Source organism: Aethalodelphis obliquidens, unplaced genomic scaffold (assembly GCF_003676395.1).
Source record: "Aethalodelphis obliquidens isolate GAN/ISIS:26980383/991018 unplaced genomic scaffold, ASM367639v1 scaffold5, whole genome shotgun sequence".
In the NCBI taxonomy this organism is placed as follows: Eukaryota; Metazoa; Chordata; class Mammalia; order Artiodactyla; family Delphinidae; genus Aethalodelphis; species Aethalodelphis obliquidens.
In genome coordinates this window covers 12,039,873-12,066,344 of record NW_020837949.1, presented here as the reverse complement: position 1 = coordinate 12,066,344, position 26,472 = coordinate 12,039,873, and the positions used below count along the sequence as shown (strand labels likewise).

The following is a 26,472-nucleotide window of genomic DNA, read 5'->3' as shown; positions in this document are numbered from 1 at the left end:
AGGAGGCACATGATGTCTGTCCATGATTGGTGATGCTAATTGGCTTACTTCCTTGAGGTGGTGTCTGCCAGGTCTATCGTAAAATTACTATTTCCTCTCATCATAATTAATAAATATATAATGAGGAGATACTTTGAGGCTATGTAGCTATTGGGTTACTCTCCTATTTTGTCACCCATTGATGATTCTTGTCTGATTCAATTTATTACTATACATTTATTAAATGGTGATTTTCTAACTTCACATTTTTTTCTCTATATTCATTACTTGACATTAAAAGGGCTCTTCTTTCTTTGCTATTTATTTTTTGAGTGATGCTTGGTAAATAGCTTCTTCCCTGAGCCCCCCCAGATGCACCCCTTCTCTGAGATCCCCACACATCCTCACAATCCAGCAACTAAAAGTCTAACTCTTGGAAATCAGGGGGCTTCCAGGGCTCCTCTTCACTGGCGTTCACTTGGACTGGTCAGTGCCTGTGCCGTGGCTTCAATATGTGAAACCAGAATGGGATTCCTGCCCATCCAGGAAATAGACTAGTTAAGGGCAGTTGAACTTCTGGTTCAGTGGTCCTCAATCTCGGATGCATATTGGAAACACCTGGAGAGTTTAATCATTCACTAATGCCTGGTTGCTGCTCCCATCACCCAGGTGACTCTGATATGCTGTCAAGGTTGGGTGTCACTGCTGTGGTGGAGCAGTGGAGTCGGGGAGCTTTCTTGTTCGTCTCAGCTAAGTATAGCAGGAATTTAAACGTGGTGAGAATTCTAGCAAACAGGAATAAGAAACTAAGTTATCAGGTCATGAAGGAGAGGGAGACAGAGAGACAGGGGAAGGAGGAAGAAGCAGAAGGAGTTGGAGAAGAAAAATAGAAGAGACGGGAAGAGAGGAGAGAGGGAGGGAGAGAAATGGGGCAAAGTATAAACAATGGATAAAGCTCATTTTAGGGCCTGTGGGAATTCTTGCGACTTTCCTATAAATTTGAAATTGTAACAAAATATTCTTATTCCTCAGGAAAGACCAGATCCTTGTAAACATTAGCCTGTGGGTCCTCTTGTCATCACAGAAAAAAGTAATGAGGGAATACATCCCTTATTTGCTCTCCACATTTAAGATGGAGTTTTGAGTAGAGGAGGTGAGATGCAAAAAGAGTTACAGTCTCAGAGTCACTCAGAGCTGACCTGAACTTCGAGACCACTGAGGGAAGAGGAATGACAGAGACCCATGTGCCAGAAGGTTCTAGGAGGAAGTTGGGGTCATCCCTTTCCACCTCAACTCTGAGCCCTTCTTTTTGTAGTGTATCATTAGGCTTTCTGGAAACCGCAGTCACAAAACACATAAACTGGAAAAACACTTGAGGTCATCTAATTCACGCTCCTACCCTGTGTAGGAATACTTCCCCGTCTAATATATATGCATAATATCAATATAAATGCATCCCTTTTAAATATAGGAACAAATCATTCTCCATAGGTTGATATAAATACAGTTCCTCGCTGGAGGCAGTCAGCAGCAGGGGAAATGACCCGTGGCACTGGGCAAGACTCAGAGGTGGATGCTGTGAACCCAAGGAGAAAATGGCCAACCAGGGGCTCATAGAAGCTTCACCTCAGCTCCACAAGGGCGGGGGGGGGGGGGTGCTTGTCCATTTCCTGTTCATTTAGGTGGCTTCTGTTCTGACCTAATGTCAAGCTCACAGAGGATGCTCAATGAATATGTGCATGGCGACTAAATGCTGAGATCAAGAGATGGAGAGGAAAACAAACTGAAAGAAGGAAGGCTTAATAAGAACCAGAAATTGAAGTGGGTACAGAGGAGAGGAACTGCACAGGGCCATGAGCTATACAAATGGAGCATTAGAAGATCCTGGCTGCAGAACCTTGGAGTAGCTGCCCAGCTGACTTGAACTTGTCAAGACAGACCCGAGAATAAGGCTGTAGCACAGACCGAGGTTTGTCATCAGAAACCCAGCCAGGAGGTTCTTCTGTTTTTGTCTTTTTGTGTTTACCGAAAAGATCGAGGTCGAAAGAATTTGCCTGGGGGGCTTGGAGTAACACAGATTGGAATAGAAATGTCAGACTTATTTGTTAATTGGGCAAACCAGAGAGAAAAGGTCTCTTTAGATTGTTTTAAGTTTCTGTCTAGATTCATTTTTATCTGTGTGTTTCTTCACGCTGTAGAATGTAATTTGTGCACTTCAGACTGCCGTCAAAGGGCCTCAGCCATGTTTTAAGATTACGACCTAAAGGAGAGCCTTCATTTCACTTGAATGTTGACAGCAGAGAAGCCCAGCAGTGAACCCAGACGATCCCTCTGGCTTCGGGTAAGCTCGGCCCCTCAAGCAGTGGCGAGGAGTTTACGGAGGCTAGATCCCTGATCTCCAGGGAGTTAGGATCCCTCTAAATACCTCGGAGTATTCAGGGTGGGGGTCCCTTCCAGAAGGTAGGAACCGTGAGCAAGGCGGTTCATGCACTAGCATGCCCTGGACCTGTTCTCAGAGCCCAAGTCAGCCTCCCTGGCCAGTTAGGCTCTTGACACCTGGTGATCTGAATGTTGAGAACGTGATACTTGTCGAGTAAATAAAGATCATCTGACAGTGGAGGCACAGGTGAGGCAAGCAAGGCCTGCATTAGGTGCTGCCCAAGCCTGGGCAGCCAGCCCTCCACTGCCCTCTGGATGCCTTATCCTGAGCCATTCAAGAGACCTCCCAGCTGTCTCTCCTGGACCGGAGGCTCCAAGGAAAGAGATGGCGACAGGAATCGAGGTGAATTCTATTTAACTTGGTGTCTTGAGCTTTGTTCCTTGTAAACAGAGCACCTTCCTTTACTGCAAATCACACATGTGGCTTGCTGTCTCTGCCTCACAGGGAGGGTTGGACAAAAATGTCAGGAGAAAAGAGAAACCGGAGCCGCTCCAAGGCCAGCATGGGCTGAGGAGGGGTTACAGGGCTCCCGCCTCTGCATTCAAGCCCCCTCCTCCCCACGCGGCATCCCCTCAGTCAAGCTGGGGCACTGGACTGCTCAGAGACCCATCACCTCACCCAGCCTTGAATCTAGATTTTGTTAGAAAATGTGTGGTCCCACCAATGCTTCTAAAGCTTTAAAGGATGGGTTGCCGAGCTCGTCATGGGAAAGGCGTTAGGGACTCTGTGTCACACCCAAGCCTGCAGGTTCATGGCCGAAGTCATGAGAAGGGCACAGATGGAGGACTTTGGGGGCCAAAGCAGAGGGAGTTTCTGTGTTTGGTGATAAGGGGAGGCCTGAACAGGGAGGGGCCTGAGTATGTGGCATGAGGAAACGGTATCAGGCTCCAGCCCGCAGGGTGGCTAGGAGCCAAGACACGGCCCCCTGCCCAAACAAGAGGGCAGTCAGGGGGAGGTGCCTTGGTGTGGCAGTGCTGGAGCCCGAGAGGGTCATGGGGGCAGCCCTGAAGCCTACAGGGGTTCTGTCCTGGGGCTCCACTTTGCCTCTGGAGGACTCTAAGCAAGGACCCCGGGGAGCAGGGATGATTTCCGGAATCCAGCCTGTTCTGTTTTCCACTAGCTTCTGCAGGAGAAGGGAGAAAATGGGTGAAGGTGGAAGCATCCCCACCTCCTTTCCTCTCCTAAGACCTTACTTGGTCATCCCCAGGACTTGCAGCCTCACAGGCTAGATGGGAGACTACCATCCACACCCACAGCAACATCAGTGCTCTTTCTGCTCCCTCAGCTTCTCCTTCTTTGACCCAGCGTTCCTGCCATTGGCATTCATACCCCTCATTCTTCTCTTTTCCGGCCTCGTCCAGTACCCTCCCACTCCCCTCCATCCCTAACCCTGGGAGGGTGGTGTCTCCTGGGACACTTATGTCAATGGTCTTTATTATCACCATCTGCTGGGCCTCCTCGCAGGCCTTCTCAGCCTTTTTAATGTTCTCCGGAGTCCATTCCACATTGTTCATGGCCATCATGCCCTCCATGGAACTGTCATGGGCAGGAAGAACAGACAGTAGTTTAGGGTTGACTGAAAGCTTTGACAAAATGTGTATAAAATAGCCTCACTTTTGTTAGCATCAGTTCCATGTTGGCATAAACCATAAGGAATGTCTTACAACTCAATGGCACAACTGTGAGCTTGGCAGGAGAAATATCATCAGAGCTCAGAGAAGAGGATTTTTAAAAGTGAAAAAGAGAAAGTTCTGGACTTCCCTGGTGGCGCAGTGGTTGAGAGTCCACCTGCCGGTGCAGGGGACGCGGGTTCGTGCCCCGGTCCGGGAAGATCCCACATGCCGCGGAGCGGCTGGGCCTGTGAGCCATGGCCGCTGAGCCTGCGCGTCCGGAGCCTGTGCTCAGCAACGGGAGAGGCCACAACAGTGAGAGGCCCGCGTACCGCAAAAAAAAAAAAAAAAAAAAAAAAAGAAAGTTCTGACTCTTTAAAGAAGTGTTTCTTAATCTGGGGGCCATGAAGTCCAAGAAGGTTGATAGGGTGACTTCAGGGAAACTATAAATGTCCTGAAATTATAGGTGAAATAGGATGTGTCTGCAAAGATGTGCATTTTTCTTGGAAAGGAGTTTCAGTGCTTTCATCAGTCTCAGGGAGGCCCCTTAGTCCCAAGTAATTAAGGGTCACTACTTGAAAGTAAACAGTCTTTGAATCAGGTAGTGCATGAGAAAAAGGCAGACAAATACTTTGTACACAAGTGATCTGACTTCTAGAGGTCACTCTTAAGGGTCTTATCTTTCAGGATGACTCACTCTGATGCCTCCTCCCCCAGCACATGGGCCACGTAGATGATGTCAGCGTACCCCATGCAGCTGGAGATGTTGTTTCGGATATAGTAGAAGAGAAAGATGAGGCACATCTCATTAACGGTGCTGGGACCCCCCTGGAGAAGAAGAGAGAGAGAGAGAGATGGAGAGACAGAGATACACAGGCATGCAGAGAGAGAGGAACAAGGTAGGCAGAAACTAGATTAGGTGATCATTCTACCAATGAGACTGTTTTCCTTTTCCCTTAACCTTGAGCCAGCTCACTAATTGTTATTTACTACTTCTCACCACATTTGCTTTCTCCTCCTGTGTTTCTAATTGGTGGACAATTATTGATATTATTTCCAAAGAAATATCCCACGTATCTTCCCCATCCTCTACATTTCCATTGCTATTGCCCTGGTTTGAGAAAAGATGGTTGAGAAGATGAGATAAGATACCGAGTTTCCCAAAAAAGCCACTCCCTTTGAGCTTCCCTGGAATTCCCCATCTCTACATGTCAAAAGCAGGACCCACTCAAATATGTCACATGTTCAGGTCACTGTAATAGGACCTGATGATTTTGTTCCCCTGTGAATTCCCCTAGTGCGTTTTCCCCATTCTTCTCTTACGGTGTATTTTACTTTCTAACTTGTGTTGTAATCCTTTGTATGGCTGTATTTTCTTCCTTGGAAGCATGCAATCCATTTTGAATCCTACAGACACTGAGACATTCCTGACACACAAAATATGGGTTCCTTGTGACCATAATAATAATAGCTAACTCTGACAATCTACTAAAAGTCGGGCAATGATCTAGATGTTTTAGGCGTGTTAATCAACTCTCCCCTAAATCTTATGAGATAGATAGTATTAATTCTTTTGAGAATTAGGAAACTGAGACACAAGGAATCTGATAATTTGTCTAAGGTTATAAAGTTATTAATGATCATGTTGACATTCAGACCCAGGCGATCAGGCCCAGAGTCCACGCTCTTAGACACTATCACATGCTTTCCTTTCATAATCTTAGTGGGTTGTTGACAGAGAAGACGGGAATCCTTGTACCCATCTTACAGTCATGGGGATGCGAGAGCATGAAGCCCCATGTGCCTGGGTAATACCATTGGAGAAAGAAAGGGGCTTCAGCTGGAATAATCTGAGTCACGTGATGGCCAAGGCCAGGGATGGGGCTCTATTCTGAGGCTACTGTCATTGACCACGATGGGGAGAGAGGTACTTACAAAAGTCAAGGAGTCGTGGTCCAGCATCTGATAGTGACACCCTACCAACAATTCATCTCCCTGTGCAGAGCGAAACAAAGGCTCAAAGTAAGACACAGAGGGACTGGTACAGTCCTCTTGGCTAACAGTAGTGAGTGCTGACCCTGCCTTCCCCCAATGCCAGCCATGCCTCCCCACAGGCTCCCACTGGCTTGATGGCCACTCAAGAAGGTAAATCTCAAGTCTCCTGCAGATTCAAGTCATAGGTATCATCTTTCCAGATTGTTTGGCGTTGTGTTCCATTTCTGAAGGGGGACAAGGGGAGGGGACAGGAATAAGGAGAGGATGAAGCAGGGAGGGGGCCTATCAACAAAGAAGCAGCGTGTGCAGTCATTCTGTGGGCACAGATTGCCCGTAAAATGAAAAAGCTCCCTCCACTGTCATATTCCTGTCGTCACTACTCTAGGGATAGTTCTAGCTTCTCCTACTCCCAACTGAGCATAACGTCATGCCGCAGAATAAATAATTATTGCTAACATTTATTTCCAAATACAGAAGGGAGAGCTTCCAATCCGTGTCTTCCTTACCTGTATTGCACGGCCTGCAGAGTGCGGCCAGCCAAGTGGGTGTGGAACAGGTAGCCGCAGACCTGGATGTCAGGCACCGGGGCCCCGTTCATCTGTGGCAGGGAGGAGACCACCTGGCTTGTCAGGAACTCTCGTCTGGCCCCGCTCCTCGGTTTCCTCCTTTCACATCTGACACCTTCGTCTTATGACTGAGACACACCCCTTTAGCCCCTACTGGACCTCCTGGCCCCTCTTCCTGCCCCGCAGCCCTGCCTCCTGGCTCCCCCGCCCCATTCAGGTGAGCGATTTTCCTGAGCACCAGGCAGTGGTCATTCTCCAAATCTGGGGCTCAAGCTGTGCCTTGTGGGTCACAGCAGATTTGCGATGGGGAACCGGGAAGCTCAGGGGAGGAGGGGTGCCTCCCAGCTTCACCTCGTCAAACTTCTCCGCCTTACACAGCCCATAGGACGCGAAGGACTCGGCACCCGGGGGTATGAAGTGGATGGGCAAAGTGCAGAAGCCCAGCTGCAGGACACCCATGTCATATTTGCGTAGCTGCGCCGTGTAGTACACTCGAATCCCCGAGGAGCCATACACACCTGGTGCAGGAAGGACCAATCACAGGATGCAGGAGACCGTGTCGCACGGTGGGGAGGAAGAGGGCCTGGGAAAGTGGAGGGGGGGCGGGGGGGCGCTGCCAGCAGAAGACGTAGGCGTGCATCCTGCACCCCTTCCCGACACCTAGAGGGCTCAGCCAGCCGCACCGCCGCTCTCCCGTAAATGCTCTAGGCGCTCACCAGGAAGACTGCAAATTGCTGTAGTGAATCTCCAGTCGGACCCACTGGGGGTCCAAAGCCATCCCAGTAGAGATACCCACGTCACCTGGAAACTGGTAACTCTGTTGGATGGAGGGTGATTTGGCGGCAAGAATGGCTGGGAAGTAGGTGCAGGGACCCGGGCCTGCCCTTGTCTTTTGGCCCTCGTCCCAGACCTCCCGTTTCCCCACCTTCCATCAATCCAACGATCCCAGTTGCCCAACCACACGTGTCCCCTTAGCGGCTGATTTCTCTCATCACACGACTCACGGTGTCCCCGACAGCCCAGCCCACGATGACCTGTGAGCAGAGGGAGGAGGCGGGGTCGGCCCCGTAGCAGTCGCTGATGCCCTTGGGCAGAGCACTGGTGTTGCCGCAGGCGGTACACCAGGATGTGGTGCACCGTCGTCTCCTTGTGATGGACCAACTTGGGCTCAAACTGGGCGGGGGACGCAGGACAGAGTGTGGTCAAGATCTTCTGGGCCATGTTCTTATCCCCCCTATTCCTTTTCCCCAAATAAAACTATGCCCGTCCCCACTTCTCTCTCTTTCTCTTCTGTTTCCTCTGTTTTTTTTTCCTTCCCCAACCTATCATTTCCCCTGCACTCAGTCTGACTCCTCTCTCAGCCCTCACCCTTTTAAAATCCCTTCCTGATAGCACAACACACTTGATCCAGCCGGGAACATCCCAAGACTTTCTACTTTCCCTTAAGAACCCCGTCAGTTCTCTGTATTTGAGCATGTGATCGTGCCTTGTTGGATTCACTCTCTAAAGAAAACAATGGCTCCCACACATTTGCCACTCATTGTAAGGTCACACTTTTATTTATTCGATCAAAATTGAAATCACTCAAATGTGAAGTCAGATGACCGACTTGAGTTTCCTCTAGCCAGACTTTCCCGACTTGACAGCCTTTGGCCACGTCTCCCCAGCCTGCACCTCCTCCTGGGCTAAGAGAACACAATTCTGGGCCCAGGACAGGACTTATACTTTGTTCTTTGCAAACACTTATTAACCAATGACCGTCATCAAAATCGCTGCTGCACTGTGGGGCGTGAATAAAACAGTGCTGGGAGCTGTAGTTCTGGGCTCGGGAAATCATGAAACTGCCACCTCCACCAAACCTGGCCTGGCCCCCGTGTTCTCCTGACCACCTCCCTCCTTCATCCTCCCAGCAGTTTTCTGAACACCATCTCTTCAGAGTCAGCCATGCCCACTGCCTGTCTCAACCACCTTGACAATGTCCTGAAGTCTGTTTCATGGTACCTTGTAGATACGGTGCTTCTTGCTAACGATGGAGAGAGGGAGGAAGGTGCAGGCGTACGTGGTGTCATCCTCTGGGATGAAGAACTGGAGAAGGACACACAGAGGCTGAGCAGGTGGTAGGGAGTCTCCTGGAGAAGCAGGGGAAGGGACAGGTCGGGGAAGGGCGGCCACTTGAGAGCCAGTTTGACCATCCTCGGGGGACCAAGGGGAGTCAGAGGAACCTCAGTTCCAGGAACGTACTGAATATTGGGTGCAAGAGGAAGGTCTGGATTGAGACGAAGGTGGGCAGTGGCTGGAGGTGGCTGGGTGGGGAGGAGGGGCCTTACATCAGTGATCTCCAAGTCATGGATGATGGTGTCCTCGGGGACATCGAGATCATCGGGGTGGACAATTTGTAGATGGACTCACAAAAGTACGCTCCCGATCCAGCTTCAGAGTGTCATCTGGGCCGTAGGTGGCAAGCACCCTCACAGTGTCACTCTGGGGGCATCGAGGTGCTGCAGCCCACGAGCAGCACCTTGCACACACCCACATCCAACCACTGACACAAGCCACTTGCTCACATCGACACAGTGGAACTTACTGGGACAGAGTGAAGGGACAAACTAGGTGATTAAATAGTTAATACCACAAGGGGATTGTAAGTAGAGAAAAAAGTATGGCGGACCCCTGTAAGTTAATGATCACTCAAGAAAGCAGGTTTACTTAACCACAAAACCAAGCAGGCTTGCTTAGCAACAAAACCATGCAACAGAAGCGTGAGACATGCCCCCAAACAATAAAACAATGGTGACCTGAGACCCATATCCTTCCCAGTGAGCTCAGTAAGTTAATGACCCCTAGGACATGCTCTCTGCACACATAGAAAACAATAATTTATGGAAAGGTGACATGTCAAAGTGAAAGACCCTCACTGTACTGAGACCTGAAATAACTTTTCCGTAGTACCACGACAGTCCTGGCTTGATCATGTTGGGACAAGAAAACTCCCCTGCCCAACCTGGAGGCAGAGCTGATGATGGAAGCTTGTGTCTACTCAAGAATGAGGAAGAAGTTGGTCTTCTCCCCCTCCCCAGTTTTCCTTTGATTGTAAAACTGTAGACCACTAAGTTCTCTGGGGCGGCACCCTCTCACCCACCTGATATAAGCCTCACAAGCTTCCTATTCTAATAACTCACTTCTTATCTATCACTTTGCGTCTCCCTGGATTCTTTCTGCACTGAGACATAAAGAACCAGAGCTCCTTGGAGCCCCCCAAAATGCCACCTAGCGGTTTCAGAAAGGAGAACACTTCAGACTGGGGGTCAGAACTAGTCAGGTTCCAGTTCTGCCTAGAGGCTGACTTGCTGGAGATGTTGAGTAAGTCACACCCCCTCTCATGTCCCCTCTCTGAGCCTGTGTCCACATCTGGTTCATGACACTGAAGTTCAAGGAGATCAGACAAGGTTCTTCAGGAGGGGACACTAGGGAGGGTGGCATGGGGCTGAGTCAGTGGGAGGCCACCTGTAGAGGGCTGGTGGAATCAGAGGCGGCAGGATTGGGGCCGTGCCTGGGAAGGCTGAGAGAGACGAGGGCCCTGGAACCAAGACTGGCTGCCTGACAGGCATGGCCATTCCAGGTTGGGGGTGACTTCACCTCCTAGAAGGAAGGCTGCTTGTGAGCAAATGCTCCTCTCTCCTCCCTCTTTTACCGTGATGTCTTGGTCTTGAGGGTCACAGGAGCAGAAGGGCCTGGAGAAGCACATGGTGGTATAGATGGTGTCTTCTGTCAGTGCCTGCAGCTCTGTGTCCTGGCTCCCTCCTCCAGAGCGTCTTCATCCACCAGGTGCTGATTCTAGGGTCCAGGAAAGGTGAAGGGGTAAGAACCAGGAGCCCTACGTGGTCACGGGTTCAGAGTAGTCTGGGTCCATTTAGCCCCAATAAAGTACCAAATTAGCAGAACCCAGCTCTGTATTATAATTTGCTCCTAGGACAGAGCATGGCATCAACGGGGGATTCGTGGGGAAGAGGGATGGACAGTGATGGAGTTTAACCACTTGACCTTGCTTTGCTTCTCCCATTTCAAATCTCATCTCCATAAATCCTAATATTCCTGTATCCCCAAGTCTTAAAAGCTCACTTATTCTCTGAACTGTCTACGCTATTCCTCTTCTCATGGGGCTCTTAACATGGGCACTTCGCCATATAAATGAAGTTCAGATTGAGTGAGACTGGGAGACAGGTGAGCTGCGTCTTCATCTGTAAAATGGGGGAAGAAACCTCATGGTGATGCTGTGAGGTTTAATGTGCAAAGAATTTGGACCAATGGCTGCTTAACCAAAAATGAGTAACAATTTTAAGCTATTATTGTTGCAGGTGCTGTTGTTGTTAGATTATTTTATGTTGTGGTCTATTTGACTGATCCTAAAGGTAACTGAAGATGAGGACTGTGTACCAAACAGCTTTGACTCTTCCCCCAGTGACCTGCACCGAGACTGTGGTCCAGGACTCTCTCTCTTTCAGTCCAATGGCTCCATTCCCTTGGCAACTTACAGACATGCAGTCTGGAAGACCTAGATTCAAACTCTCCAATGGACCATTTCTGTAGGGAGAGGTCAGCCATCAGTTGGTGCTCTGGGCCTGGATGTGTTTGGAAAATGTGGATCCTTCCTGGACTCAGAGCCACCCTCCACCCAGCAAGAGACCCTCACGGGAGGGAGTCACCCTCACACTCACCGAGAAATAGACATTGCCGTCCGGCGAGACTCCTCCAACAACCAGATTGCTTCCCACCATGGTGTAGCTATTTGTGATACCCAGGCCCACCCAGCCAGCTGTCTGGACCTGGAGCTCAAAAGTGACGACCTCAGCCTCAAGGTCAAAGTCCCAGTGCAGGAAAGTAACATTAGAAGGATCTAGGAACATGGAATAACGCAGACGTGATGTGAGGCCCAGGTGGTTGCCTTGAGAGGAGGTCGGCAGGGCCGTAAGTAGGAGAAGCCGAAAGAGAAGGGCACAGGCCATGGCTCCTGGGGTCTGAAGCATCTCTCCTTAGACGGACACTCAAGAAGTATGGACTTATATGTACCTCTGCCTGTGCTAGGTACCGTGCCACGGGGGAGGGACAGACTGGGACTCTTCTGATCTCATTATCTCTGGGTTCAGAGTGGTACCACTTACACAACTTGGAGGCGTAAGGTGCCCAGAGAAGGTTGCCCTTGCCCTGGAGTAGGGACCTGGCGTGAAATTCTTGGGAATGAATCACTCAGTCTCCTCCCTCCTGACCCAATACCAGTGTCCTACCCATGGGGACCCTGCAGAATCAAGGAGGTTTTATTTCTCCCTGCCTCTCCCTCTATTTCTCTCTCCGTCCTTCCATTCTCTCCGTTTCTGCCCCCACCATCCCTGTATCCTTGGATGTTCTTACTGAGCGCTCTGGCCTCTGGCACATGTCCCTCACCCCAACTTCTTACGGGCATTTTCTATTTTGTCTCTATATAGAAGTGATGCACAGACAGGGAGTGGGACTCCAAGTGGCCCTGCCTTCCAGCCTCCCTACAGTGCAGGAGGAGAGGAGGTGTTGGGAAATGCGGAGGGGAAGGCTATGGTCTCCATCTCCTGGAGGAGTCTTTACTACTAATCCCTGGAAGGACATGTAGAGGTGAAGGAGCCATAATCAGCTTTCCAGATGGGCACGTCTGGGGCAGCTGCAAGTTTCTGCACGTCGCTGGGGAGGAGCAAAGAGGCGGAGGAGGGGAAGGAGAGGGAGAAAAGGGGAATAAATGTGAATTTGCCTTTGGGATACTCTGCATGTTGCCCTTCCTTCCACAGATTGCCATTTGGAGAAGTCACCTTCGGGGACCCTCCACTGGAGTCTTGGCCAACTTCCCCGCTGGCAAGCTCTTTGGTACGAGGCAAACAGAAGAAACGCAGAGGAATATTAAAATATCAGAACACCAGAGTGAAAAGGAACTTTAGATCCACTTGATTTTCCAAACATTCCAGTCCACTTAATTTTTTGATGAGGAAATGGGAACATCAGGGAGTAACATGTGTAGTGCCCGAACCCCATCCGTCGGCGGCAGAGCTAACTGCGAGGCCATAGGGGCCCTGCCCCCAGGATGGTGCTCTTTGCACTATTTCCTTAGGTCACAGACACCCATAAGACACGCAGCCCCCTGGAGGCGTCTGTACCTGGCTTGTCCTGGTGGAGGGAGCTGGTGTCATTTGCTGGCTGCTCCTTAGGGAGGGGACCAAAGTCTCTAATCCTAGAGTTCTTTCTTCCAGTGTGAGTGACAGAGCTGATAATCATTTGACCCTCAGTGTTCTTCCTCCATCAGACAATGGTGAGGATCTGAAAAATTAACAAGGATACATGCTTCGAGGGCCTCCTCCATCACAGAATCCGGACCACACACCTCCACACAGGAATCCAGCTTGAGTGAGGGCACCTCCGTTTACGCCTCCATTCAGGCCACGCGTGTTCTTCTCATTACCTATGGAGCCCATCAAAGCTGGTAAGGACCCAGCTGAGGTTGTTTGCAGCTGCTGTGAGTAGTAACTGAGTAGTAAGTGGGGCGCGGTGGGGAGAAGACACCGTTCCCAAGAGGGCAAGCATACCACCCACCTCTGAGCAGGCAGAGAAGGTAGGGAGCCAAGCAGCCACCTGGAAGGAAGAGGCTTACTCTGGCCCAGGACGGGAGCCTGGCCAAGGCCAGAGGGTGGAGCCTGGGGAGTCACAGACCTTGAGGAACCGGAGCCCGGGGAGGAGATAACAGGGGTGTCAGAGACACTGTGATCCCAATCGCACTTGGGGATTAAGACAAATGGAGAATGGGGCCGGGAGATAGGACTGCCAGCCCTGTAAACCAAGATGGGTCCAGGATCCGTTTTCCTGCAACCCACTCACCGGCCAGAGTGCTGACCACCACAACCCCAGTTATGGTTTTCTCCCCTCTCCCAGCCCCCTTTCCTTTAGTCATCCAAATCCCAGAGTTGACTTTCTCAGAAGCAAACCTCAGGATTAAGTGCACGAGGCTGGTGAGGACACACCCTCTCCGCGTGTCCTTTGGTCTGGTATTCAAGAGGTGTGATTTGGGCAATGCTTCACAGAGCTCATCTCTCTCCCTCTCTGGAGTGACGGATGTGGCTGGGAATAGGTAAGGGGGCCAAAGACAAGAGTGACTCAGCACATGAGATCAGAGCAGAGGTTACCCGAGGGGAAGGGGACACGGGGGTGGGTGAAGGGGGTCAACTGCACGGTGATGGATGGTAACCATACTTGCGGTGGAGATCACTTTGCAGTGTGTACAGGTGTTGAATTATAATGCTGTACACCTGAAACTTACGTACAAAAAAATCAGATTCCCGCCTCCCCCCCAAAAAAGGGAATCAGCACGTTACTTAGAATGCAGTGCAATTGACATTTTGTGCACATTTAGATTATGCAAATTTGAAAGTGTGATATAGAAAATATTAATGAAGTTACACACGGAATTGTACATAATGAAAATCCGTATTTTAAAAAAAATCGGGAACCACACGGTTTCAAAGCTTGCGAGCCAAGTGAATTGTAAACTGTATTATGCCATCACCAAATGCCATCCGTGACTCATGTGAACCGTATTGTTGCATGTATTAAAACTCCAGCAGATTAGAAAAAATAGTGACTCTGGGAGGCACAGACCCCCAGGAGGCCAGACCACTGCTGGGCCGCGACACAGACTCTCTCAGAAGATGGGTCTGCAGCCTCACCCTGCTCTAATTCCCTTCTCCATCTATGGAGTGTCCTGACACCAACTTAAATATTGTGCAGCCCCAGGTCCTGAAAGAGTAAAGTTTTGTTGCTAGACCCCTCTGTGTCTCCATAGCTCTGTCTATAACATGCTGAGGTTGTAGCCACGGTAGGTGTGGGTCTTTTAAATCTCATTTCCCAGATCATGGGTTACCAAAACTCGAGGCCTCTTATCAATGTTAAAAAGTATGAGAACTTGTGATTTGAATCTCAGTTGATTACTAAGGATAGGAGATTAAAGACCAATAAAAGCCACTATGTTTTTATCGGAAGTTTACAATTGCAATAATAGAGGCCAACTCATTAAGCGATTAGTCTCTGCCAAGTTTTACTCTCAGAAATGTTCATGTATGAATCCACTTACTCCTATGAAATGGCTTTCATCATTATCTTCGTCTTACAGAGGAAGAAACCGAAGTCCAAGTTCACACTGCCAGTAAGTGGCAGCACTGTGTGTTGCTGGGAAAATACAATTAAAAACAAAATCCCCTCCCAACTCAGAAAATCTCTCCACAAGGGTAGAAGAGAAAGAAAACAGTTTTATTATTGAATAATCATTAAGTCAGAATGTGATACACACCACAAGCATTTTGTTAAGAGATTGCAGAGACAAAAAGAAATTTCGGCCTATCGTACAGACCAGCAGATCAAACCCACTACACACGTGTTCTCAAGATAAGCAATAACTAGTCCCCAAATGAGAGGACTCGACAGGACCTTTTGTTAATCCACAGCTGAAGTCGCTTGGTAATTGGGCTGTCTATCTGTGTTTGCAAATTGGCTTTACCAAAGGAGAGATAAACATGTTATATCTTTATGATGAAATCATTTTGCAACTCGGTGCCAGCCGTCTGCTCTAGACTAAGTTAAGCTCATCTTCCTTGATGTTTATATTCCGAAGAGATGGTTGCAGGTCCTTGAGAAAGACATTCCTGGGTCTTAATGCTGGCAAGAGGTGATTTAGCTTTTAAGAGTGTGTGCATTTCAAAGAGACACAGAAAGAACTTACAAGTTTTCTACAGTAAATGCTCTAAGAAAATGGAGGGGAGGGAAGTCTCTCCCCTTATTTTCAACAGGAGAACTGAGCCTCTTCCATTTGGTTTGTATTTGCTTTTACAGAGGAAAACACAGGTCACTGGAGATGAGTGTCCATTGCCGACCGCCCAACACTGACCTGCAGCAGCCTCTGTGCCTATGAGAAGATGTCTTTGTTCAATCTGCAAGTGTGGCTTCATTGCAATGAGTTATTTTAATTCCTTGCAAAAACGTGAGGCACGGATTCAGCATGGAATCTCTGCGAAGCAGCTAAGAGGGTGCAGGGCCAGGCACCTTCACTAAGGCCCCCAGTGAGCCCGGGGAGTGTGTACGAGTGAGTGCGTGTTGGCGTGCCGAAACAGGAAACTCCAGTTTGAGGTTTGAGCCTCAGTGAGAAGATAAGATCTTGAGTTTCCTGGAAAAGCCGCTCCCTTTTGAGTGTCGGGCCCAGAGAGTCTCAGACACCAGTCGCCACCTTACAGGCCAAGATGAGCTCTCCTGCCTAGGCTGTCCCTGTCCCGTGGTCCCCTGTCCCACTGCCCTGCCGGAGAGGCCCAGGAATGGCCCTGTTTCCCATCCTGTGGGGCTGGGTTCTCATGGGTGCAGTGAGTACAGGTCAGAGGCCAGGCAGAGACAGCCACTCGGTGGCTTGAGGGAGGGAAAAAGGGACTGGGTCACTGGGGCCCCTGTGGGTACAGAAGGTTTTGCTCCCTGATCCCAGATCTGCGTATCTCCTCGCCCTGTGAGAGTGCCCGTCCTGTTCCCAGCAGCCTCCTCTCCGCCTTACTCATAGGACCCCCTCTTCAGGATTCGGCTATAACTAGTTATTTCTGGCAGTGACCTTTAGCTACCTTTACTACCCCCAGAACCTTTAGCCTGGACTGCTTGTGTGTTTCAGATGCCGACACAAGCTTCGTGGAGCAAAGCCCCAGGTGGGTCCTGGTACCTCGCGGACAGGCTGAAACACTGCACTGCATCCTGAGGAATTCCCAATACCCCTGGATGAGCTGGTACCAACAGGATCTCCAGGGGCAGCTACAGTTGCTGGCCGAACTGCGGAGTTCTGGGGATGAGAAGGTCATATCCCTTCCTGGAGCAGATTACCGAGCCACGCGGGTCGGTGAAACAGAGCTGAACCTACACGTGGCCAATGTGACCCAGGGCAGAACCCTATTCTGCACCTGCAGTAAAGACACAGTGAGACATCCTTCTTGGGCAAATGAATAAAAACCACCCCTGGTTCCCAACCACAGACCCAATGTCCTCCTCTGCCCTGACGGTCCCCCAGCCTGCTTCCTCCCCACCCAGAGACTCCCTTCTGGCCTCTTTACTACAAGCAGACCTCCCCTGCCACTTTCCCACTGCGCTTCAGAGACACTCGGCCAAATGAGCACAGCAATCGACCCGTGGGCTCTGCAGGGCTGGGGGCAGCCTTGACTCTGCCACTTGGGGCTTTGGGGAGGACCTCATCTCACTGAAACTTAGTTTCTGTGTCTGCAAAGTACAGACAGTAACTCTACCCAACTCAGAAGGTTGCTGCTAGGATTAACAACGCAATTCAGGTGAAGCCTTTAGGAAAATACAGAGGCACGTAGGAAGCATTTAATCACTGTTAGCTATTTTCTCCACAGTATGCGTGTATAAAAGGCATATTGCGGGCTTCCCTGGTGGTGCAGTGGTTGAGAGTCCGCCTGCCGATGCAGGGGACGTGGGTTCGTGCCCCGGTCCGGGAAGATCCCACATGCCACGGAGCAGCTGGGCCCGTGAGCCATGGCCGCCGAGCCTGCGCGTCCGGAGCCTGTGCTCCGCAATGGGAGAGGCCACAACAGTGAGAGGCCCGCGTACCACAAAAAAAAAAAAAAAAAAGCATATTGCATTTCAATACCAGTATCAGTGCCCAGAGGGGTGCTGAAAAGAAACCCAGAGAAATTCTGGGAGCTCAGAAAAGGAGTAGAGTGAATATCTCAACGTATGACCCCCCACTCACACCCCTGGAATAAATAAGCACACGTTTTTTCCAATTAGATCCACATTCTCCGCACTCAGCACTGCCTAAATTTCTCACACCTCAAGCTCAAGTCGATCTTTCTAAAATTAAGATCCACAGAGAGGGCCTGACCTAGAAAGGACCAGCGTCTGGGTTCCATAGTGGAGGACTTACCAAATATTGACCTAAAAGCCGTGGCTCAGAACTGGGTCTGCAGCCTGAGGAAGGGCACACATGGAGTGAGGGCAGAACAAGGAGACTCAGCCCCAGACAAATGGCCGGGAACCAGCGGGAGAGGCGTTATGAGAGAGAACCCCATCCTGAGACCCCTGCAGAGATGGGAGACCGGACCGCAGCTAATCCACTCTGCTTCCAGCTCAGCTAATCCACTCTGCTTCCAGCTCAGAGCTTCTCCATCCTAGACGGTGTGGACCACGTGAGCAGGTAACTGGGGTGCAGGGTGGGAGTGAGTGAATAAGGAGGCATTTCAAAGGCAGCCCCGTCTCTAATGGCAGGGTCGGGGGGCGTGTGGTTTGCGGTGCAGAGCTGCAAGCACTTGCTCTTTCCTCAGTGCTTGTGGGCAGTGAGAAGTTTTTTCCATCAGGGAGCGCCATCTGCCCACGGATCTCCACGACCTGCACCAAGGGCATGACAGCAGCCATAGGTGTTGGTCTTCTCTCAGCCCCTTTCAGGTGTGGTGGTGAACACCTGCCCAGCTCTAGAGGACAAGGACAGGGATGAAGAGGAGGTCGAGAGCCTGGCCCAGAGCCCTGGGGGCATCTGGAGACCTGTGTTCTCTCATTTCTCCAGGAAGGGTACCTCTGTTTGAGAATATCACTGGGAGGTCCGCCGTCAGAGGCCATCGAGAGGCGGTTTAATACAGAGGAAATGGTAGGGCAGGGAGGCCCTGGGCCACCGGCTCTTAAAGGAAAGCTGGGGCCCTCTGCTGGCAGTTCTTAAAACAACTACAGCCAAGCATCTGGCTGGAGTGATGGAAAGGACCATTGCTCCGATGGGTTCCCTTCAACCTCAATCCCTGAGAGCTCTCTGGCGACTTCCTGGATGCAATTCTGCTCTCTCAGACCCTGAGCTATGCCTTAATACTATTGCCTGTATCCTTGATTCCATGGTGATGAAACTAGCCGTCGCAGAATGGCAGATGGTAGGGGTTCAAACGATGCTTTTTGACTGAATGGATAATGTTATTCCCTGGTTACTCAGATAGGAAATATTGATCAATGTCCTGTGAGTCTCCCGTCTTCAGGTTGATAAGTGATTTGTCCGTTTCTTTGCAAAGTATATTTAATTTCATTTTCTCCTTCAATACTTTCAAATGCTCTATTAGGCAAGTACATACCGCCATTTTTTTTTAAGATAGGGAAATGGATGCTCAAGAGTTTGTATGACTTGCCTGATGTCACATAGCTAATAGTAGTAGAACCAGGTCTCAACAAACAGGAATTCTGTTTCTACGTCTAGGACTCTCAACACCTCTCTCTGCATAATGAATACATTACTACTGGGATGGGGGAGGTGTTACCTGGCCGGCATCTTTGCCCCCCTCCGGAAAGCCGATGCACATAACATGGCTAGTGATGTGGGAATTCCCTGGTGGTCCAGTGGTTAGGACTCGGTGCTTTCACTGCTGGGACACAGGGTTCAAACCCTGGTTGGGGGCAATAAAAAACATTGATGTGATGCCATCGGGAGAGGCCGTTTGGCAAACATGGTCAGAGAACGCAGGGAAGTCTACACACCACGTGGAGTAGGTCAGGTGAGTGGCCCGAGAAGAAGAGTGAGGAAAGGGCCAAGCTAGTCACCCTGGATGCAGGATCAGACTGGAATAGACAGAATTGTACTGATTAAATCTAATCACTTGGAGGGAAAAGCAGTGTATTTTCTGTTCGTGTAAACCAGCTTCTGCCCTGTAGTTGTCTTCACGGTTTGAATTAGTCTGAAGATCGTGGAATTGAAGGACTGGCACGTGAATACAGTCACCAACGACAGCTGTCTACTTGTTCTCCTTTGTCTCAGTCACTCTCTCAATCAATCAATCAATGTATAAAAATGCCTGCTCAGTTGTCAGTATTTTACTAGATAGGGTGTGACTTTCAAGAAATATGAGGCATGTTTCCTCTTTACTTCCTACAAATTTTACCCCTCTTATTTCCTTCCTTATTCTTTCATTTAGAAGGTCCTCAGAGAGCAGAAAGCATGAGCTCAAAATTTCGCTTGTAGTTCTGAGCGGCAAAGAAAGGAGTTATATATCTTTGTGTAACATCTTGGTTGTAATTCAGACTCCTGAGCCCCAAGCAGACACACAGCTAGTATTTAAGACCCATATGCCATCGTTTCAGGGCCCCTGAGTAGGGGAGGAAAAGGGCGTCTAATGTGAAGGTAGGGGGGATTAAATACAGGTGGGCTTGGGGAGAGGGGAGTTGATAATGAGTTAATAATTGTTAGGGTTTCAGGATCCACGCAAGGGTCCCTTGAGCTTAGGCATACACACAGAGTGCCCTGGTGGGAGTTTGTTGATGATAAACTGGGGTGAACTGGATAAACTGGGTTTGGGATGAATCCTGACATGTTTGGACATGAAAATAGTTTTCATTCTTTTTTTTTTAAGATTTTTTTTTATGTGGACCATTGTTTTAAAGTCTTTATTGAATTCGTTACAATATTGCTTCTGTTTTATGTTTTGGTTTTTTTGGCGGCGAGGCATGTGGGATCTTAGCTCCCTGACCAGGGATCAAACCCGTACCCTCTGCATTGGAAGGCGAAGTCTTTACCACCGGACCACCAGGGAAGTCCCAGCAAATAAGTTTAATTCTAATTGAAGAAATAAGCACAGGTGTAAAGAAATGGTGACAGATTCCCAGTCATCCCTTGGTAAAGGCTTCAGTGGAATTATGAGCTCTTGAGTGCCTACCATGTGCAAAGTATTATGCTACGTGCCTTACACAAGTTATTTATTCTCAACAATCCAGAAAAGTATTATGGGTCCCATTTGAGAGATAAACACACTAAGGCAAAAGAGGTTAAGTTACTTAATTACTTGCCCAAGGACACACAGCTAGTAGCTGTTGAAGCTAGGATTAAATACCAGCTTGGATCCCAAATCCACACTCTCTCAACTACACTAACCCTAGGTCACTCTTTGGGGGAATCTATAAATTAAATGAACTTGCAGTGGTGGGGCAGATGGTAGAAGTCAAAGAGGGGGGATGGGGTTGACAATAACAGGAGGGATTCAGCTAAGCTAACGCCAAAGCATACTGAAGTGAGGGTAGAAGGGCAACCAGGCAGGCTGTCAGGGCCAGGTGGCCAGTAGAGGCGTGGCAGGCCAGGGAAACTTAAGTGTATGGCAGGCACTTAGCAGCAGGACGTTCTGACAGCAAGAAGCTGGCCTCTTACGGGTTTCTAGCACCACCTGGGGAGAGTAAGGCAGAGTCCAAGCTTATAGGAGCCAGAGAATCAGACAAGGTTGTCAAGTCAAAGACAGCATTAATGCAACTGGGATACAAAGGGTGACTTTACTGCAGGAACAGAACAGAAGCCCAGTCATTAGAATTGGGCCTGTTAAGGCAGAAAAATGTAATAGCAAGTTTGGGTTGGTGATGAGTCACGTGAATAAGGAGGATGTTTAAACTCCTTTCACGAAGGACAGCATTGGACCCCGGTCTTGGGCTGCTGTTGTAGATGGAGCTCTACGGATTACAGATGTGCCAATTAAATTGATCAGGGTAGGGGTTTGGGGCTTCAGAGAGGCAGAGACGAGCCAGTATAGACTGGGGGAAAGACAAGGGGAAGACATTTGTCTCTATGGCATATTGGTTTAATTTTGGTCAGAGTAGCTGCCAGAAAGCCCAAAGTAAGATAAGCAAGCTGCCTAGTGCTGTGTGAGTTTTCAAAGGGCCTGGGAGTGATGGCCTTGGGGTTTCTTGTTAGTGTCCAACCCTGGTCCAGCTTCTCAAAGCTCCATCTTTAGCTTCCGCTGGGCAATTTGATTCTATTCCAATTGTTTGAGCCAATGACTTTAAACCAGGGCTTTTTTTTTTTTCCACCCTGGTTCCCTATGAAAAGAGCTCACTTTATGGTTTCTCAGATCCTCCCATCCTTGAAGTAAATACACAAAGGAAGAAATTCTAAATTAAGTTCTAAGACGTCTTGAAAGTCTCATCAGTGCAGTAGCTGGTGTTCATTTCTGTGCACAAGAACAAGCTCCAGCCTAACCTTCACCTAGTTTTTGTGAGACCCTATCCATTCACATTTCACTTTGGGGATCTTTTCAGCCTTGAGAATGGTGGTTTTGGGCGTATCACCAATCCTGACGTATTGTTAGCATTTGAGGAGGCTATAAGGAGTGACACCCCTATTTTCTCTACATAAATTCTGAACAAATTGAGAGAGATAAAGGAGTAGGGCAGATGGAGAGGGAAATTCCTAGCAATGTTACTTATGGAGCTGATAGAGAATGCGGCTTAGATATAGGACAACAGGATGCCCAGTGCTGCAACTTAAAATGAGGAAGACTCATCCCGCCCTTCAGGATACTGAGGGGTAGCCTCCGTCCTATTTTCTGTTAAAAACACAAAATGCAAATGAACAGAGAAGCCTTGAAGAAGAACGTTGTAGGTGTCACATTTTCTCCTCCTTCAGTGTCATTTATCTCCTGCTAAAGAACCTTTTACATTTTCATGTAACTTGCTAAAGGAACATAGACAACATCAAGTTATTAATTTTACCTGCTTCTCTAACTCAAAATGGAAATGAATGATATTACATGATGATGTTTTGGGGCCTTGAAGAGGATTCTCTCAAGGGTTCTCCATAAAAACGGGATCCCCGGGAATGAAATTGACAGGAAGTTCAAGTTCTTATTTGATTTACATAATCAAAAAACCAACCAAAAAACCACACCAACAGATCTGATAACAGTGGACCGATGTGAGTCAGTGTGCGAAAGTATCACAGCCTCCTCTCTCGCTCACAGACCTGTTAGTTATATTAACTGTTTCGACGCCCCTTGAGTGGAAGGGAGCTGGAGAATGGACTCTATTCTAACACTGAGAGGCTTCGAGCTTATATAAAAGTGACCAGTGTCTATTTGCCTGGCAACTTGTGCTCCACGGACAAGAACATAGCTTAATTTTTTGAGGGAACCTGAATGAGTTCTAATTGGTGGTGGGGGGAAGACATGGTCCGTGCCAACCTCTGATCAGAGTGGGGCTTATGAAAATTGAGCGATTCATGGATTTTTTTTTTTTTTAACCTAAGTCTTTCCTAGAGCAATTCAGTGGGGCTCTGGATTTATTTCCTTATTTCCTATGTGTACTGTTGCTGGGGGAGGTGCACTTTTTAATCTACAACTGGTAGAATTGCTACAACTATTACAATCTCTCCCTGGCCTGTGACCGGAGGGCTTTCGTTGTAGAAAACGCTAAGAGGAAGTTGACAGAAACTTTCTTTAGTAAATCTAATGCATGAGCACATTGCCGAGATCAGTACTACCAACACAGGCTTGAACTGCGCTGGGTGGTAATTTCTATTATAATCCCATTCAGTTCTTCAGCTTGGCCCAAGTCAAAAGAGTAGTGGGGAATGATAGTGTTCGATTATTGGGTAATCAGGTGGTAATGCCAATTATAGTTACTGTTCCATACGTAGCCTCCTTACCAGAGCAAATAAATACAGTCCTTCGTTCTTGGTATGCAACTATTCACCTAGCAAGTGCATTTATGTTGTTGTTGTTTAATAGCTTTATTGAAATATAATTGTCATATGATAAACTGCATATATTTAAAACGTACAATTTGATGAGTTTGAAAGGTTTGTTAAACATGTGATTAAATCGTCACCACAACCAAGATAATGAACATATGTATCACGCGTAGAAATGTTTCCCTTCGCGTTACCTCTCCCTCACTCCACTTTCTGCATCCTTGCCTACACTAGACCACTGCCTTCAGTCACTGTAGATCTGTGTGCATGTAGATAAAACTGGAGTCATACTGTACGTATTCATTTTGTCTGGCTTATTTCACTCAGCTTAATTATTTTGAGGTTATCCATGTTGATAGTTGTATTGAACGTTCATTCGTTTATATTGCTGTGAAGTATTCTATTGTATGGCTATACCACAACATTTTTTTATCTGTTTACCCATTTATGATCACGGCAAGTGCATTTTTGTACATTGTCTTTGAGAAGTTCAGAATTACTTTAGCTTTCATTTGGCAGAAACAGCAGTATATATTTCACCTCCAGAGCAATCATGATTGCTCTGGCCCTGTACCTGAATGTAATCTTTAAGGGACTTGGCAGTCTCAAAGGGTACCATACTGGTCCGCTGTATTGATGATATCATGGCGATAGGACCAGACAGCAAGTAGCAAGTTTCCCAGATGTCTTGGGAAAACAGATGTATGGTAATGAGTAGGTGACGCAACAAGTAAAAATAGAATCACCTGCTTCTGCAGTGAAGCTTGTGGGTGTATGATTGGTTCCTCCACTGAAATGAACGCGTTGTTGAAACTTGTGCTCTCTACCATTAAGAGTGATGTCCGAAGGTCTCTAAATTTTATGAGCAACATATATCTCATTGGGATGTCATGCTCTGAGCCATTTAATGAGTGATCTAAAAAGTTGCTAGTTTAGGGAGAGACTAAGTCAGAAAAGATTCTCCAGCCTGCACAAGTTGAAGTACAATTGGTTCTGTTTCTTGGGTTTAAACTCTGTAGCTCCAATAGTGCTAACAGTATTTTTAGCAACCTAGATGAAGTGTATGACAAAGCCTAATAAGAAAATCAACACAGAGATCCCTAAACTAGGTAGCAAAGTCACCGTAGCTTTTTGAGAAATAGCTTCTTGTTTGCTACTAGGGTCAGGTGGAGATTAAATGCCAGACTGCCGACCACCTGTTAACCATGATACTTGCTCTAGGTGGGGCTACCTTCCTCTCCTTGTCATTAACTTGGATATGCTCAGTAGCATTACATTCTCAATTAGAAACGTAAATGGAACAGAGGTAAATCAGGCACTGAGTGTCCAAACTAGTTGCATAAGCAATTGCTCTGGGCAACCTTTCCTCAATCCACACTTATGACCTCAAAGAGATTTCTCCCTGAACAGTTCGCTGAGGGTGAAAAGACTTCACCTTGATTATGCATAACTTTGGTTGATATATTGGTCCAATTGCACGTGTACTGTTGTGATATTAAAACCCTTCAGAGGGATGCCATGAAGGAAAAAGGAGAATTGAATTCTTCTCAGGAGACAAAAGTTCAATCAACGTATCTGGTTCTCTTTCTTGAGGTCAAGATTTATTTGAATTTCTTAGGAGTGGCTGGTGGTCTGCCGTGGTAGGCACTCAGAAAGAGCAAGATGGGGGAGGGGATAAGTTATTTGAGGAAGAATTATGTACAAGCGTTTTTCAAGGTCAGCTTGGAGCAGGAAAATGTGTCCCATGAGAATTCTCACCAAAATGCTCTCACTGCAGAAGACTTTAACGATCAGATAGACAAGCCGGTCTATTCTGAAGTCCTTCCTCATTGTTCTGAGTGGTTTTTAAATGGCTCTACAAACAAAGTGAGCAATGGAACCAAACGGAGCGTATGCAGAGACTTCTTGCAAAGACCCAGTTTGCCAGTGTCAGTGACCAATCTCACCCTTAATATAATGATGACATATCACTGGTACCCCAGGTCTCCCACCAGCCATGTGGTGGGAGATGAGTCCCTTTTTGTCATGGAGGGAGTAGCTATTTGTTCTCACTGCACATGACATATTCTATTTTTTTTTTGGCTGTGCCACGTGGCTTGTGAGATCTTAGTTCCCCGACCAGGGATCAAACCCACACCCTCGGCAGTGAAAATGCATTGTCCTAACTACTGGACCACCAGGGAATTCCCGACATATTCTAGATTTGGATTTTCTTTCTTTTGCCATCGTCACTCTCAGCCCCACCATCCTTGAATCCCTTATATATTCCACAAAAATGGAATGTACTTTCCAACCAAGGAAGTTACCTTACAGTGGTAGCAGTGAGACAGTAGGCTGATGCCCATGGAATTCAGTGACCTTACCATCTGCTTCATCACCTGGGATCAGTTGGCTTTTTAAGATATCAGTATGATCTGTTGAAACTGTAGCACCATTTCAAACGGAAACATCTACAGAGGCTGAGGTGCTTTCCTGCAAAAACCATCTGTTTCTTCCAAAGCAAAAAAAAAATTCAACTAATAACATACATGAAGGTGAAGTGCTCACAATAGCACTGAATAATCCACACACAATGTTGCTGTTCAACACCACAAGCTAGGCTTTATTGACTTAGAGGTTTTAGAACCCTAGTGAGCACAAGATTTACTGCTGGAACTTCTGCTTCCTGAGAGGAGTTCTCTTCTTGCCTAGCTAGACCGTAAGGGTGTAATAGTCCACTGGTAATGGCCACAGACAGAACTCTCTAGAACTCGGTTTTGTTTTTGTGGTTTTGATCCTCAGTCAACTGACCAAAGGCCACTCCCCATAGAAAACTATCAATTAAAACTCTCAGGTGGTAAATGGAGCTGCAGAGGTGAAATGAAAAGAAAAGGAAGGAAGAAAAAGGCAAGAGTGATAACTGGGGGAGAATGCAGTTCCCGGGGCAGCTGGCATAATAGAAAGAGCCCACGTGCAGGTATACTGGCAAAATCCATCCTGGACTCCCTGTTCATCTGCTATGTCTTAAGCCCCGGTTAACTTTTGTATTAACCTCTCAGAGCGCAAGTCCCTACTGAGAATCCTGCAAAGTGAATGTCCAGAGTCTCTGTCTGGTGCTGAGAGTTGTGTGGGCAGGGAGAAACCAAGCGCCATTCCTCCAACAGCCCCCCTCCTTAGACCTTCTCCCTTCCCTGTGACTTCTGTGTAGCGCCATCCTTCTCAGACTCCCGTTTGCCGTGTGTAACTTGCCAAAAGCACGTGCTATTGAGTTCTGTGCAAGTAGTAGGGGTTTTGTCGTCCAAGATGGCAATCGAGTGGCCTTTTTTTTTTCAATAAGTCAATGGTCGATTCGTTAGAGAGGACACAATTGCCACTCCATAAATTCCA

General features: G+C 48.0%; 1 protein-coding gene, 1 long non-coding RNA gene and 1 gene segment (V, D, J or C); 2 read left to right on the top strand and 1 right to left on the bottom strand.

The window, feature by feature from the left end:
• The first annotated feature begins 1,617 nt into the window (after positions 1–1,617).
• LOC113618011 (uncharacterized) lies at positions 1,618–6,100 on the top strand. Its single transcript, XR_003431850.1, has 3 exons — positions 1,618–1,948; positions 2,178–2,320; positions 4,717–6,100. It is a non-coding gene; the product is annotated as an uncharacterized LOC113618011 (long non-coding RNA).
• A 4,166-nt stretch (positions 6,101–10,266) lies between these two features.
• LOC113618010 (putative DBH-like monooxygenase protein 2) lies at positions 10,267–15,721 on the bottom strand. 3 transcript variants are annotated; one of them, XM_027101687.1, is made up of 4 exons: positions 15,538–15,721; positions 12,764–12,923; positions 11,306–11,484; positions 10,267–10,424 (listed from the first exon to the last, which is right to left on the bottom strand). In XM_027101687.1, the coding sequence occupies exons 2-4, from the start codon at positions 12,879–12,881 to the stop codon at positions 10,359–10,361; spliced, it is 363 nt and encodes a 120-aa protein (XP_026957488.1). In that variant the 5' UTR covers positions 12,882–12,923; positions 15,538–15,721; the 3' UTR covers positions 10,267–10,358. The 3 variants fall into 3 exon arrangements, 2 of the variants coding, with proteins under 2 accessions (XP_026957488.1, XP_026957489.1); XR_003431849.1 differs by lacking the exon at positions 11,306–11,484; XM_027101688.1 differs by lacking the exon at positions 15,538–15,721 and having other exon boundaries at positions 12,764–13,471.
• Positions 15,722–15,837: 116 nt separating this feature from the next.
• LOC113618009 (T-cell receptor beta chain V region E1-like) lies at positions 15,838–17,021 on the top strand. The segment is given in 2 exon segments: positions 15,838–16,013; positions 16,297–17,021. Coding segments are annotated over 2 exon segments (384 nt in total).
• The last annotated feature ends 9,451 nt before the right edge of the window (positions 17,022–26,472 follow it).

Bases quoted from the DNA above. Each gene is read 5' to 3' on its own strand.
- LOC113618010 (XM_027101687.1), bottom strand. From the start codon at position 12,881: ATGATTATCAGCTCTGTCACTCACACTGGAAGAAAGAACTCTAGGATT. The intron at 11,485-12,763 runs GTACAGACGCCT...CCATGTTCCTAG, and splicing joins CCTCCACCAGGACAAGCCAG to ATCCTTCTAATGTTACTTTC. The intron at 10,425-11,305 runs GTGAGTGTGAGG...CCTGGACCCTAG, and splicing joins ACGGCAATGTCTATTTCTCG to AATCAGCACCTGGTGGATGA.